Here is a 15,965-nt window from a genome sequence, read left to right on the forward strand (position 1 = left end):
GCAGGTCTTCCCTTACACAACACCAGCAGCAACAATTTTTCACAGTGCTGCTAACCAATACAACAGCATTACAAGGCCACTGCAGCTTTTCTGAGTACACACTGTGCAGAAAGCTGAGCAAGAACAGTCTATAAACCAAAAAATGAAAAGCAAAAACATCAGAATTACATAAGGATATCAGCTAAAATATCCATGTTTAGTTAGTTAATTACTCTCCACGGACAACAGAAAGTTGAAAGTCATCTTTTATTGCACAATAAAAGATCACACATACCATGTTTCGACTCATGAGATTGGTCCACATGGGAATACAGAGTTATACTTACAAAGAAAAAAAAAGAAGAAAAAAAAAGATAAAAACCCCACCACATAACTTATTTATTAATGACCGGGTTTCTGACTTCAGGATCAGCCAGTGAATCACAGCCTGGTGAATTACGTTGCACTTGGTTCAATGCTTGGAGAGGGCCTGCGAACAGTCAAATATTCAACTTGCCCCGCGCGTTCTGGAGGGCAGTTTCACAGACATGAACTGGACAAAGGTGGTGAAGTTTTTAGATCCAGTCTAAAGATTTATTTTACAGTTGCCTTTCACCATTTGTCATCATTATACCTAAACTGCAGTTATGCTATTTTTAAATCTCATGGTCGCTTCAAACTTTAAATGACACTTTCCCTTCGGTAAGACGGTGCAACGAGCTAAAAGCAAATTCAAGAAAAACATGGCTGTTAATTCAAAGATAAATTACGATTAGGTGTTCCTGTCACTTTCGATATAAACCCATGTTGACGAATTCTGGTAGTACGTATATCAAAAGGTAACAGCTTTTCCACCACATTAATGTCTGAAGTTGACAAAGGAGAAGAAAATAATTGCTGGGGCAATAATTCACGTTATATCTTCTGCCAAGAAAACATTTCAGTGTCTGTGAAATTCAATTGCAATGAACTGGAAAAAACACATATGGAGACTGATATTTATTTAAGAAAATAAGTTCTAATATTTTTATTTTTATGGATTGTTTTCAGGGGTTCTTTAACTTCTGAGGCTGCGTATCAGGGGTGCTCTTCTAATAAGCCACATAGGAGGCCTGAACTATGGCAATGAAAAAGACTCATCAGTCCCTAATTTAACCCCAAACACTGTCAAATAACACAAAGGCTTAATAACCTGTTAGTTTGAGCCTATCAGGATGGAGAAAGAAACGAATATATAACATCCTTAACATAGTGTGATATATTTGCATGACGTAGATATTTTCAATCAGAGTTCTAACTTTGCAGTTTGAACTTTAAATGCATGATTAACACGTCATGAATCTGACAGACTCTTCAGGTACTTTATTTGCTTGAACTGCAGATTCCCTACAATGTCAGCTTCAAAACCTGCTAGTTTTCAGTCATCTTCTCGTTTTAGAGGAAAAAATAAAAGCAAGTTTTTGAAAAAGTATGCTACTGTACTGCAGCCTCAGAAAGGATCCTGCAACTGCACACTGTACCAAAGGGTGGATCACGCTGGATTACCGTGGGGACAATGAAAAGAAAATAAAGAGGAGGTATTCTAAGAACTCTTAACCATTTAATTTTGATGTAATTACATCTAAAAAAAGAAGAAAAATTAAAAAACAGAGCATGTGACATTACCAGATACTTTAAATTCCACGTGAACCAAAATGCTTTTGTCTTTGAGAAAACTTAACAAAACCAGCCACTGGTCAGTCATGAGACAACAACGTAAAGACGAGAACTGTACAATAAATACATTTTTTTTATGATAAGAGATAAACGTTTACATTTTTGAGGTGACTGTTTTGAAGAACATTTAAGTTAACCAACGAGAACTTCAATGAAAAGAAAAACACTGTTAAAGAAGGCATGGTGTGACACGAAGAGACAATACAGAGCCATCGCCAGTCGACCTGATTAACCCCCCCCCGGGCTGTGGTTACATACTGCACCTGCAAGTTTGTTTCAAGTTTATGCACAAGAATAAGCCACTCACAGCAAATGATGTGCACACATGACCTCTGGAACGCAATGCTTGCCCGTTCCTTTGAGATAAATCATCTGTGGTGCAAAGCGACTGGCTTCCCCTTCTGATTTGCTCTTTCGGGAATCTCGAATAACACACGACAACAATCAAATACTTAGGCTGCATACATACTGTGTGCGCATTATCATCCTAGATGTGCTGGATACCAGACACAAGGCCCCGTGAAGGAAGAGAACTCTAAAAGATTAAATAGCATTCCTCAAAGGGAAATTCTGAGATTTCTCAGCCTGTGTCTTATTCCTCTAATTATCAGCAGATTTGTTGTGGAGATTTGAGAAGCCAAACACTGCTAAGAATGTAAGAGGTCAGGGTACGAAGCATGAATAATTACAGCTCTGAGTGCAAAGAAAAAAGCTTTAAAAACGACTGCAGCAGTGAACTGCAAAGCAGCTAGGGCGCAGCGCTCATCTCCATTAACTTTACAGCTTTAGTCAATAAAGTGTGCACGGTATTTACCCTACAAGTTTAACTTTGGGATTCTGAAAGTTGCAGACCGTAAACCCTAACTCTTCAATAAGAGTCTGAAATTTAGATCCAGACTGAGTAATCCCAGAATTTCCCTTTAAAGAACAGCATGGCATCATTTAATGACAAAATCCAACACTTACATTTTCAAATGTTAACCACTTTCCAAAAGATAAGTGCCACACTGGAAACGTGAAGTCAAGATAGCGTGCAAGTGAGGCTCACAAAAAGAGAAATGAACGCAATTTTAGAGGCACTGGTAAGCAAACAGTCACTTTTTGTTAACTCTCCATTTGTGCTTTGAGGGATGACTGATTGACCTTAGGGATAAATGTAGTGATTTGAGCAGTGGTACCTTCCGTTACTATTGGCTTCTGAAGATAATGCACATCACCAACGCCGTGTACGCATAAAAACAAAAAGGAAAGACAAACAATAACATGACCTAATAAGGAGATGTAATTGAACATCTATACAAAAAAAATACTCGCTAAATAAGGCATTTTACTTTGAATAATACATAAAGAAACTAACAGAAAAAGAATGTCATATTTGGTGAAAGTTTGGCAAAGCAAAAGAAAAGTATAATAAATTATATGTAGCCACAAACTTGTGACAAGGCAACAACTATGTTTGTTTTTTTTTCCCCAACAAGAAATGTGACCTGTAAGGACGAGACAGAGTAGAAACTGCTCCACCACAAAACGTGTGCGCATGCATGCACACATACACACTTTCTCCCGTTACAGCACACTCTCGCATACACACACACGCACGCACGCACGCACGCACGCTCACACACACAATGGAAAGTAAAAGACCACACGGAAACAGGTTAACATTCACAAAAAGACATTGTGCAAAAATAATGTTTTCATATATGAAAACAAAAAGAAGTGAAGTTATACGTTACATCAGAAACATCTGACATTTACCCCCAAAATACACACCCTGTCGTGAAAAGACTGAATAAAACCAGCAACTTGCATCCTTTTAATGTACAGTACAGTCTGTTTGATACAGAAAAAAAAGAAAACTGGGACTAAGCTCTATGCAAAAATCCTCTGCGCATATGTCAAGTATTTTTCCCCCGAATGGAGGAACAAAGTAAAGACAATGAAGAAATCAATGGTGCGCTTTTTAAAAAAAAATCAGCAATATACAGCGATAGATTTACATATTTAGAAACTCTTAGTATGAATTGCTATTAAAATTAATGTGAGGGGGGAAAGCCAGAGTGATTCATACTACCATATCCCACCTCTACCTATTTTATCTGTTCTTCATTCTTTAAAAAAAACTAACAAAAAGAAAAAAAAAACAAAAAACAGACTGTTCCCTTTCCCTGGACAGATGATCGACACAGCACAGGTAATCTCTTTCTGAACACAGAATCCCCACACTAAGGAGAAAAACAGGAAAAGGACAGTGGGGGGGATGACCGACTGATGCTACAGGTCATGATTGTAATCATTATGCAGCATCATTTTGCACTGTTCCTGATGAGATGCTGGTTACCTGATTTGTTGTAAGTAAATGCAATTTAGGACTTGATGAACCCCAAGGGACAAAAAAAAAAAAAAGCACCTTCTTTTCCTCTACTATCCCACAGCCCTCCTCCCCACTCCTGTGTTTGCAAGACAGGATATCACATCTGCCTCCTACTGCCCCCTGGTGGCCTGGATGAGCTTACAGTTGATGTTCCTGTCCTTTCATGTCTTCTGATTAGAGCTAACCACTTGAGGGGAAGGGAGGGAGGTGGGGGTCTCCCAAAGTGACTTTGTGGCTGAGTTAAAAAAATAAAATGACATGAGCTAAAAAACGTAATAAAACAAATTAATCTCATGATTGTTCCTTGCCTTTATAAAGAAAAGCAAATGAGAAAGCATATGCCTAAGCCTCTCTTGATAGTTGTTCGGAATTTCTGCTGTACTCCTGTTGTGGGAATCTGGATTCATCATCTAGTGTTCACATTAGATTTATCTTTGTGATCTACTTTATGGAGGAGTTACTGCAGCAGTAACACAATATTAATAATCATAATAACATTATAATGAAAAAAAAATGCATCTAAAGCATGGAGAACTGGCAGAATATCTTAAAGTTAGGATTTAACATTCGTGACTAGGTTGGACTAACCTGGCTTGTATTTTGTGATCTTCTAGTTAACATTATTCTCACAATTTTGTTAACTTTATTAGGTATAAAACTAGTAAAGGCAAATTAATTTCTTCTGATTTGGCAGCCTTTTTAAATGCACTAAACATGCTTTTATTCAATGACGCCCACAATCATATCAACGTGATTTAGATACATTTCAAAAGGGCTACTCTCTAAAATCTTCGTGGGTCTGTTGTGTTTCTGCAGCAGACACTGGCTCTTGCATATTTAGATACTTAGGTTGTTTTTCTGTTACTATCAATTAGGAAGAGGTGTTTTAGTGTCATATCTGAATGACGGTTCTCCTTTTAGATTAATCTAGCCGGCATGAACATTGAACATTGCACGAATTTCCCTAGATTTAGTGGAGTGTCAAAACATAAGATTTAATCGCTCCCCCGCATGAGCTTTTCAGAATTTCCAAACTGTGGTGAGAAAAATAACTTTGGAAAAACCACTTCTGGCAACTGTGCCCCACCTTCCCAGTCATCCTTGTGTCCATACAAACCAGGCGAAAACCAAAGCTGCCTGTCCACCCTGGCTCACCTTGAGCCTAAAACGGTATCAATACTACGGTCAAAGTTGCTCTTGGTTAGGCCAGGTTGCATTCGGTGTGTGTTGGTGTGTTCCTGTTGAGAAGTATCCCTCCCGACTCAGTCTCAATGGAGAATGAAGGAGAACATTACAGAGAGGATCATTTTTTACACTAGTTTTCTTTGTATACAATGAATGAGTGGAGAGGGTGGGTGGGGTCTTGGTATATAAACATGACCGAGCTGAATATAATCGTCATCATTATTAGTCATCATCATAATAAAAGTCTTTACATGGACATTGACTGACAGACACGGCACAAATTTTACACTGTTGCTCAGCTGAGAAAGGAGAGCAACAAAGGAGACAGGAGGAGAGAGCAGGAAGTGGGCTGTCCTTCAGGCCTCTGCAGTTCCTCTCCTCTATGCATCCTCTTGTTCCACTTGTCTCTGCTCCTCAGTGTCCTGCTTCTCCTCCTCCTCCTCCTTTGCCTCCTCTCCTGTCTCCTCCGATCTTTTCTCATCGTCTTCTGTTGCTCCCTCAGTGTGGTCATTGGAGTCCGGTTCCTGGGGCTCTGAAGACCCACCCTCTGCATTCCCCTGCCCAGTCTGGAGCTCGTCAGTTGGAGTTGGGTCTGGGTCTGAAGCTGAGGTAGAGGGGATGGAGGGAGATGAAGAGGTGCCTGGGTGGGAGGTACCACCAGCCTTATCTGTACTTTCTCTCTCCTCTCCATCTCCAGTTGCTGCCTTCTCCCTCTCCTCTTCTCGCTCGCCTTCTTCTCTTCCTCTCTTCTTTCTCCTCTTGGGGCTGCCTGGAGAGCCATCAACTGCACCAGGGGGCATGGCTGGAAGTGCCATGATGCCACCATGTGGCAAGAACATGTGCGGGTAAAGCAAACCGTGGGACATGCCCGGGATTAGGAAAGGGTTGAAGGTAAGATGGCTGCCAGTGCCAGCTCCAAGATGTGCAGAGCTGAGGTGGGCCCTGGTGGTGGAGGTAATGATGGCTGCTGCTTCTGCCGCTACTGGTCGTTTGTTAGCCTCTGCAGCTCCTTTCTCCTCCCGCGTCCTGTCCTTTTCACCACCAGCAGCAGGGGCGGTGCCCTCTCTTTCTGCAGGCGTTGTCGAAGAAGGGCTGGCCGCCTCAGTTGCAGACGGTGCGGTTGTCGTGGTGACCTTCACAGCAGACGCTGAAGAAGAGGAGGAAGTCGAGGAGGAGGAGCTGGGATGAGGAGAAGGTGGCGGTGGCGTGTGTGCCATCATTGTGCCAACGCTGAACAAAGCATGCTGTGGGATTGCAGCCCCATGGGGGTGCGGGATTCCATGCAGCATCATGGGTAACATACTCAGACCATTCTTGGCATCTTCGGCAGACCCCCCAGCTCCTCCCGCTGAGACAGCTGCAGGGAAACCATGCGGGAATCCAGCTGCCATAATCCCAGAGATGGGAATTCCAGGGATACCACTGCGGAGATTTTGCATGGCCACCATGGAGTCCATGCTGCCAATCAAACCACCATTCATGAAGAGAGGAGGACCGAGACCCGGTGAGGAAGAGTCCGAGACAGACAGGAGAGGCTTAGGCATTTCGCTGCGAGGTCGACGTCCACGGCGGCGGGAGCTTGGGTCCTTGTTGACGGGTTCTGTGAGGATCCGAGAGAACTTCCCTTCAGGAAGGAAACCCTGCAAGAGGAGGCCATGAGACAACACATTAGTGCACAAGAACAACTGGAACTGACAAAGTATCGCAGGTAGAAGAACAGCCATAGGAAAATTCAAAAGGACAATTAAAAGCATCTTTTATTTTTTTTGTCTTTCACTGGTCTGACACTCCTGTGAGAGTAGAGATGACGCTACATCTCTTTCCAAATCTGCTTGCATACTTGCATTTTTAGTATGGCACCAATTGGCTGTTTTAGCATGAAAACTATACAACTAACTGAATAAGAGTGCAATAAGATTCAGCGCAATAGATTTTCATAATTTACAGGGCTTTCACAAAAACATCTTAAAGAGTGGCAGTAATTACAACTCATGCCTGATTCTCTACATCAGAAAAAGATCTGCAGCTTCTTATGTCAGCTTTCTGCAGTCTGTGATATCCTGCTACACAGGCTTGATGTGCATGGCATTTCTGAGGAAATGTTACACTTGGGGCTTGTTGTCTTTTACAACTGATGTCAGAGAGGGGCAAAACACACCCTGTTGACATCCAATGCTACACAGTATCATACTCACAGAGTGTTTGACCACATCAGCCCAGTCTGGAGCCACATAGTATTCCGAGTTGGCATCCAACCATCTAGAGAGCTCCTTTATGGCCGGAGCCATAGCACCACCAAGCTGCAAAGTAGGAAAACCAGCACAGTGTAGTTGCAATGATATCAAATTGTATGTAAGCTTCTAGCTTCCACTACTCAAAGGCAGCCTGTATTATTGGTGGACAGCAAAGCACCACCAAACTGCAGCAAAGGAAGCAATAACACAGCAATCCTTCTACTTCCCATGGCTGAACTTTCATTGGTTCAGTTTTATGTTTTAAAATCACACTTTTATTTGACTTTTGTGTTTTGTGTATTTTATATGGTGTATGTGTGTTTTTTCTACCCTGCGTCCAGTGCCGCGGTGCACAACAGGGACCCTCTCCTCCCCCGTCAAAGAGTTTATATCCAGCTTGGTGGGATCTTTACAGCGATGCCGCCTCTGTTTGGGACGCTCTACAAAACCATGCAACAGACCTGCGCCAGACTGGACAGTTGCCAGGGAGGGTAGATGGGGAAAAAGGTTGTGAGTGCCAATTAATCTGAGCATAAAAGAATAAGTGCACAACTGTAGCCTCAGCAGAGGACAGTCCAATTCAGAAAAAGCAAAATATAAAGAATACAACACAGCAGGATTTAGAGCATTACAATCCTAGAAATCCTCGGACTTACATGAGCAAATGCCGGCAGATCCATGGTGTAGCCTGGATTCTGTCTCAGCCACTCAATTAGACCTTTGCCGGCTGCCTCTCTGTCAATGGCCACAATCTCTGGCTGAGGAGGTGTCTGGGTTGGGGTGGGAGTAGAAGAGGAGGACGGTGTGGGAGGACCTGCAGGTCGCTCTGAGGGAGAGGGGGATGGCGAGGAGGTAGAGGAGGAAACAGAAGAGTGGCTGATCACCTCAACCCGGCCCTGTACATGGAGAGACAGACAAATACATAGATAACACAAGATTTACTTTCTTCTTTCTTTTTTAATCAACTTTATCTTTTGTTTTTTGTCCCCAAAATGTTCTCGGTGAGGCTTCTCTTTCACTCTGAAGCAAGTGCAACTATTCTAAATGCCCTTACACTGAAAAGGCCCTCCTCCCTCTACCCACCTGTGATTCAGGGAGGTGCAGTCCTCGGCTCTTGGTGAACTCAGAGTACAGAGCTTCCACATTTCTCCTCCTCCCTCTCCTCCTCCTCATTGAATCATCTCCCCTCAGGCTCCCGTTAACTATTTGTCCTGTTACCGGATGGATGAGCCCCGCCTGCAGAATCCCGGCCATGTCGATTCCGACGGGGCCTGGCAGCGGGGCCGTGATGGGAGGTGGTGGTGGTATCTTATGACTGCTGCCCGCACCAGCATTGAGGTGGCTGATTCCTGGTGCAGCTTCATTTGCCCCAATGCTACTCGTGGTGCTTATTTCTCCTGAAGACTTGGTCAGATCTATGGCTGCTTCTTGCCAGCCATTTATCAACATGGCTCCTGTACGGTGAGAGGGCGGGGCAACCACGGGTGCTTTATCACTACTGGAGCTTGTGGTAACAGCAGTGTGGCATGACGATGCAGATTTTCCAGCTAAAACCTTGGCAGCTGCCGCAGCAGCGGCTTCATAGTCGAAAGACCTCCGACCTCCTGCTCGTTTGAGCTCAGGGAGGAAGGGAGGAGCCACAAGCCTCTCCTGTAACAGAGGCAAGGAGGTAAGGCGCCAAGCTCCGCGCCCGCATGCGCCGCCCCGCGGCATGTACTGTCAGGGTGGACAGGGTGGGTGAGGGGTAGACAAGAATGGGAGAGAGATGATGGCTTTATTAAACATACATATGGACTGAGACACAACACAGTGGCGGCTGTCAACTAGACCTGGGTAAAATTGTTAGATATTTAAAACGTTTGTTTTTTTGTTTTTTTTTTCCTGAGAGTGAGTGTGTCATCTCTGGATGCTGCTTCAGGCACCTGACAAGTTGACTTGTTTACATCTGAAAGTATGAGACACGGAACAAACAGCTCATAATCCATCTGTTCGCTGGCCTATGGTGTCAAACATTTTGTAAACAATCCTCTTGGTTTAAAAACGCTGAAGGCTAAGCAGCCAGAATATAAACTCAGAGCAGAGACACAAATCTGGTCATTATTCTCACTCTCGCATATATGAAATATGTCTTTATAGATATATGACAACTTGCCCAAGTCTAATCTCCACATTTATATTATCAACAGTACACATTACTGAGACAGGAAACTTCACAATAAGCAACAAAGCAATGGTGTGGACTAGAGGTGCCCAGTGCTAATAGTTTTATTTATAACTATTGCAGTTATATTTTATTTAGAACATAACAATGAAGAGTTAAGGAGGCACATATAAACAAACTATAAAATCTTTAGCAGAAAATGAAAAACTCGGTCAGACTCATGATGCATTTTGCAAAGACCTGGTTAGTCAGTCGATTATAGACAGTCTAAAGTCAGCCTTGTTAGCACTTTAAGCAAACTGGGCACAACTTGTATGAACCATGGCATGGGAGCGATAAATGCTGACAGATGACAGATACACTGATATGTGCAACAAAGGGAGTTAATTTATTCATTCACTCTTCGGGTCTCACCTTAGGTAGTCTTGTGAGAGGGGGAGGAATGGAAAATCCCAGTGCAGGATTCGCCTGCTGCACCCTGGCCTGGGTTGGGACAGAGCCTGAGGCTGTGGTGGAGAGAAAACCTGCTCGGTGTTGGTGGTGCTGGGCTAAACTGTTGGCCAAGCAGGAATTGGCAGCCAGGGCAGCTGGTGAGTCATACTGCTCGCTCGATGAAGGCCACTTCCCCTTAAGGATGGCGTGGCAGATGCTGTCCAGGCGGTTGATGATTACTCTATCCTACAGGGGCCATAAAAATAGGGGGGAAAATTAATTAATAAACATGAATAACTTAATATACAAGAAGTGTACCAAGTGCCACAAAAATTAGCTAAAATGTAAAACTCATTTTCGCTTTTCAGACTTTCTAAGCAGCGTCAGCACTGTCCTCTAAATGAAAGCAGTGAAATTGCCGGTGAGAACTCAAAACAGGGTATTTTGGCTTCTAATCGGCAAAAACGAAAATGTATTCCTGCTTAAGAGGAAGAATGGAATTTATAAAAATAATTATTCTAACTTTACTGTTAAAAATGTTTTAACCATGGGGGAATCAACGTCTACTGTTAAATATTTTGTAAACACATCACTGAGAATGTTACAGAAATAGTTAAACATATATTTTACCTTTGGCCACTCAGAAAATGAGTACAGTGCTTTTTCCTGTAACAGCTGAGCGATGGTTGGCTCTCTGGTTTCATGAAGGCTGTCAGGAATCTCACATACTGAAATAGGAGCTGCAAACCTGGGGCTAGCAGAAAACCCTTCGACCACAGGCACTGTGCAAAATGGAAATGGGTTTAAGTACAAATAAATGAATTGAAGTGTGAAAGGTGAATTAACTTCATGAAAGTCTCAGCATCCTCACCGGGTGTACTGGGTCTCTCCTCCTTTACTTGACCTTTCAACTCTGCACTTTCTGAGGTTTCTACTAGCCCATCATTCTGCTCAAGCTTCGGGGTCAGGACTGTGCTATCTGCCTCCAACATCTCATGTTTTGTCTCAGTTTTGACCTCAGATAATGCTGTAAACCCAAGGACCTCTGGCTTGGCCTCAGGTTTTATCTCAGAACTTTCTGGGTAGCTTGTGAACCCCAGACCCTCAGCCTTGGCTTCAGGCTTGATGGCAGCTGTCTCAGGAAAAGCTGCTAACCTCAGATCTTCAGGCTTTGCCTCAGTCTTAAGCTTAGGACTCTCTGGATAAGCACTAAACCCCAGAGCTAATGGTTTGACCTCTGATTTGACTTCGCTGCCACCTGCATAGGCTACAAACTGCAAAAATTCAGGTTTAGTGTCTAAGTGCTCAGGCTTCATGGGAAAGCTCAGATCTTCAGGTTTAGTCTCCAGTGTTTCAGGTTTAATCGGATATTCTAACTGCTCTGCTTTGGTCACCAATCCTTCTGACTTTACGGGGTAGGAAAAGAAACTGGTGTGTTTGACTTCAGAGCTATCAGGGCAAACATCCTCAATAGTCTCTGTCTTGGTATCTTCAATCTTGACTGGTAGCACCAATTGCTCTGATTTCTCCTCACCATCGCCATCGGGTAAATGCGAAAATTTAAGGTCAGATGGCTTTGTGTCGATGTTGTTCACAGCCAGAGTTGAGCCCATTTTGATTTCATTTTGATCGAGCAGGTTATCTTTGCTGTCCTGATCAAGGGAGAATTTCAGTGCGTTATTCTTATAGTCTCTGCTGCCATCGGGCAAGTTCAGGTCTTCGTCTGAACCCTTGCAGTGTACCATGGAGACTTCATTTTTGGCTTCCTCTTTGCTGTTGCTCTCTCTGGTGGCTTCAGTAGAGTTTGATGGTTGTGTAGGGGATGACACAGAAACAGAAGGACAGGAGAGCTGTCCAAATTGCGAGTAAATGCTACCCAACTCCATCTCATTGGTTTTGGCATCTAGTTGTTTCAAACCCTTTTCTTCCTCCTCATCACAGGGTTGTACAACCGGAACATCAAACGGAGAAACATTATCCTCTTGCCCTTCGGAAATCTCATCTACCTGATCTGCTAGATCTGTGTGACCCATCAAACTGCTCTGTCTAGACTTTTTTGGAATTCCTTTCATTTGCACAAACTCTTCAGTCGTGTTGCACATCAATGCTTCAGTGTCAAGAGAATTTTCAATAGACCGTTCCTCCACCGTTTGGTACAAAATCAACCCCTCCACCTCCTCCGTAGGCTCTTCAATAGATAGGCTACCCTCCTGTTCGAGCTTTCCAAGATAAGAGTGCACGTCTTGGGGTGAGTCCTTTTTATGCTCTGCTTGGTCAAAGCGCCCCTCGAGGTCTTGAGACATTTGGATAAAGACTTCCTTCCTCTCGCCCTGTTCTCCAAGGGCCGATTCTGATTCTATCCCTTCTAACTCTGGCACTTCCATGGGTGGATTCAAAACTCCCAAACGTTGGTCTGCACCTGCAAGCAAAAAACATTGAGATGTAATGTAGGGGACATAGCAGTGGTCGGTGTTATCTCTTCATTTTCCTAATCCTCAGACTGGGATGTAAAATATTAGACATGGTTTAAAGTTATTAAGAGGCTTTGCCACAGTGTATACGGCCTAAAAAAAACTTAAAACATCAAAACATTTCATTAGCAACTGATATAATTTATGATATATTAACATGTATCACAATATTATAAAACCAATGGGATGAAGTAATATGGGACAGCAACTTGTACATCTTTACAAACTGAATATTTGTGATCATTCCTGTTAAAAAAAAAAAAAAAAAAAGTAGGTTAAATACTATGCTCAATATTTTCCCTTTGACATACCTTGGTTTGGATTACATTCCTCTCCTTCTAGATGTTTGCCTCTTTGTTTTTCCGCATTCTGTTCCAAGGTGTGCCTTGACAAGTCTTCAACTTCTTCCTCCTCCTTGTCATCAAACTCAAAGCCGGTACTTTCCTCCCGATCGTCTCCATCCTCCACAGGATTAGTCAAGCTCTCAGAGACATCAGAGTGCCCCAGTCCATCCTGTGGCTCGTGGGCAGTGATGTCAGACAGAGAAAGTGGAGGAGGGGGTACGTACGGCAGAGGAGGACTTGCTGACAGGTCTGTTTGATCTGCACTCGGTTCTTCATTCACACCAATGTCCTAGGACACAAAATAAAAGTGTTAGATTTATTGAAGCCTAAATGGCATGCTCATTTTAGCAATAATATAATACTACTGATTATTAACTTTAGTTTACTTGTATAATGATGGTGTGATCAAGTCACAGCTTTCCACCATTTAAATTGATTAAAAACAACAAAAACAAAAACAAAAACAAAAAAAACACATAGGAAGCTATTCATCGCTGCAATCCAAAAAATACTGGTGACACCAGTGCTACCCCTCAAGCTCCTAGTAGACAACCTATGGTATCAATTTTAAAATTCTACATCACCTTGTTTTCAAGTTATCACATTCACGAGATTTTCAGAAAACTTGACCTCTGACCTTGAGGTCGAGGTCACTGAGATTCAAATTCATCCCAGATTTTTAGTCAAAACATCTGTGGTATCAAGTTGAAACTCCTATGTCGCCTTGCTCTAAGTTATTACATTCACAAACTCGCGTGTCCATGCCGCCTGCAGGGTGACAACAATATGCCATCAGCCTTTTACGGCTGAGGGGTAAAAAAGGAAAGATATAAATCACACAATGTGAACATAATTTATACTGAACACCACTGTGGTCATTTTATTTGAGATTTCATATAAATTTCCATTCATGTCATAAAAAATAACATGCTATTTTTTTTTAACCTTGATGTTAAACTGCAGTTAAAATGGCCATCTTTGAGAAGTCTTTCAGAATTTTCTCTCAATTATTACAATTTGAAAAGATGCCATTTTAGAAAATAATTTAGCAAATACTTGATAACTGCAGCTCTTAGTGTTTGGCAAATGTGTTTTACAGATCTTAAAATGTAAAATATGCAAAATCCAATGAATAGTTTCACTTGGAGCAATAGGACCCTGACAAACATCAAAGATCAGCATTCATTTGAGCTTTATTGAAACACAACCCGTTCATTGAATATACTAACTGAAAGAAGAGGCAAAATGTCAGCATTTAACAATGCAGCTGAGCACTTTTGTGTTTTCAATATTCCCTACAACAGATTTTCCCCTTTACTTTTTCCTCTTTTGTTAGAGCAATTTTGGCATGTTTATCTACCGTCTGCCCCACTGGACACATTGCATTACATTATTTGAGCATTAAGCCGATAATATGAAAAGGGTTTCAGATTATTGTTATCTTGGGGGCTGTGATTACAAAGACAATTTTTAAGATGATTTTAAAATTCATTTTATATTTATTTTGTAAGATTGCACTGTTATCCAGAGGGCACAGGCTGGTGAAACCAACCTTAAAGAGCATGTAACTTGAGGACAGTGGCTCAACAGAATCGCCTGCGGATGGATGGGAAGGAGGGGATGAGGGCGGAAGGCCCAAACACTCCTCCAGAGTTCCACCTTCCTCCCCTCCTCTGTCTCCCCCCTGTGCCTCCTCATCCTCCTCCTCCAGGAAGCCAGTCTCTAAGGTAGAAGGACCCAGGATTGGATCAGATTCATTGAACATATGGTGAGCAGGACTAGTGTGGTCCGTACTGTCCCAGGGAGCCTGCAATACAGAAGTGTAGGAAGTCAAAGCACAGAAATAAGAAAACCTATGTGAATAACTTGAACCGTTAAATTTCAAATGGTTAGTTGATGACCAAAAACATTTATTTTTATTAACTGAGTAGGTGTCATAATGTCAGATATTTGCTATATCAGACAATAAAAATGCTTAAAACATATAAAATATTAATTTCCTATAAATTAAATTTTTTGCTTAGGGCAGAAACAAAAGCATCTCATGCAGTCTATACAACTGACATTTCAAACACAGACATAGTTTCTTATAGTCTTATTTAAATATCAGAGTAGTTATCTCGAATAACACTGCATACCTGTAACTGATCCAGCTCCACTGATGGTGCCATCAGCCCAGTTTCCTCAGACGAGCCCTGCTCACCAACGAGCACATCACTCCTTAGTTTTGAATCCAGGTCTGTCCCACCCACGCCGTATGAGTTGAGCATGCTTTGACCACCTGCAGCTGAGTTAAAGGGGAAACCGTTGAGGGCATCTTTGGAAACCTTTCCTCCATGTAAAGAATCTGCAGACATGGTGTCATGCTGTAGCGAGCCCAGCTCCAGAGTTTCATCCAAAGGTGGACAGTCAAGGAAATCTCCTCGAGGTCCAGGAACTATTCCCAGACTTGGTGAGGCTGAATCATGAGCATCCAATGGTGGAGGGTGAAGGTGAGGGTGAGAAGAAGAAGAAGAGGAAGAGGAAGGAGAGGGAGCAGATGGAGGTATAGGGTGTTGCGAGTGATGATGATGGTGGTGGTGATGAGAGGATTGGTGGGGATATTCAGGAGGCTGAGGAGAGTGGCGACCGAGTCCCGAATCGTACAGACAGCAGTGAGGATGAGGAAGCTGGGGATGAGATGAGGAGGAGGATGAGATGCCAGGATGAGTCGCCAAACCAGTGTGATGAGGGTGATGGTGGCTTTGAGGATGAAGGTGAGCAGGGTGTCCCCTGACGTAGTTCCTGTGAGCCTCCAGGAAGCTCAGCTGAGGGTCGTTGAGGATGTAGAAGTCGGTGCGGCTCAAACCATGGCGCGCTGCCCCAATAAGGAGGTCGCGGTCGTGTTTGCCAGACTCCCACCATACAGGGAGGTAGAGCGAGGGCCGGCACAGCTGAAGACGGGCTGAGAGTAACGGATGCCGGAGAACCTGAGAGAGGGATGCAGTTCAGAGACCAAGCTACTTTCTTAACCAAATGAATAATGGCTACATTTTATCCATTTTTATATTCACATAGTCAGAGAGATGG

The 15,965-nt window shown here is 42.9% G+C and overlaps 1 protein-coding gene across 2 annotated transcripts in view; it reads right to left on the reverse strand.

Moving 5' to 3' along the window:
* Positions 1-232: 232 nt before the first annotated feature.
* The window catches only part of chd6 (chromodomain helicase DNA binding protein 6), a 93,923-nt gene continuing 78,190 nt past the window's right edge, over positions 233-15,965 (reverse strand). For both annotated transcript variants that reach the window (XM_039611967.1, XM_039611966.1), the window contains exons 35-45: positions 15,035-15,865; positions 14,449-14,703; positions 12,864-13,185; positions 10,953-12,500; positions 10,712-10,863; positions 10,064-10,327; positions 8,572-9,204; positions 8,145-8,384; positions 7,819-7,959; positions 7,450-7,554; positions 233-6,894 (exon numbers count right to left, since the gene is read on the reverse strand). In XM_039611967.1, the coding sequence (XP_039467901.1) occupies positions 5,635-6,894; positions 7,450-7,554; positions 7,819-7,959; positions 8,145-8,384; positions 8,572-9,204; positions 10,064-10,327; positions 10,712-10,863; positions 10,953-12,500; positions 12,864-13,185; positions 14,449-14,703; positions 15,035-15,865 (5,751 nt within the window). In that variant the 3' untranslated portion in view covers positions 233-5,634. The remainder of the gene's footprint in view (positions 6,895-7,449; positions 7,555-7,818; positions 7,960-8,144; positions 8,385-8,571; positions 9,205-10,063; positions 10,328-10,711; positions 10,864-10,952; positions 12,501-12,863; positions 13,186-14,448; positions 14,704-15,034; positions 15,866-15,965) is intronic.

The sequence above is a fragment of the Oreochromis aureus genome, linkage group 5 (genome assembly GCF_013358895.1).
Source record: "Oreochromis aureus strain Israel breed Guangdong linkage group 5, ZZ_aureus, whole genome shotgun sequence".
Classification (NCBI taxonomy): Eukaryota; Metazoa; Chordata; class Actinopteri; order Cichliformes; family Cichlidae; genus Oreochromis; species Oreochromis aureus.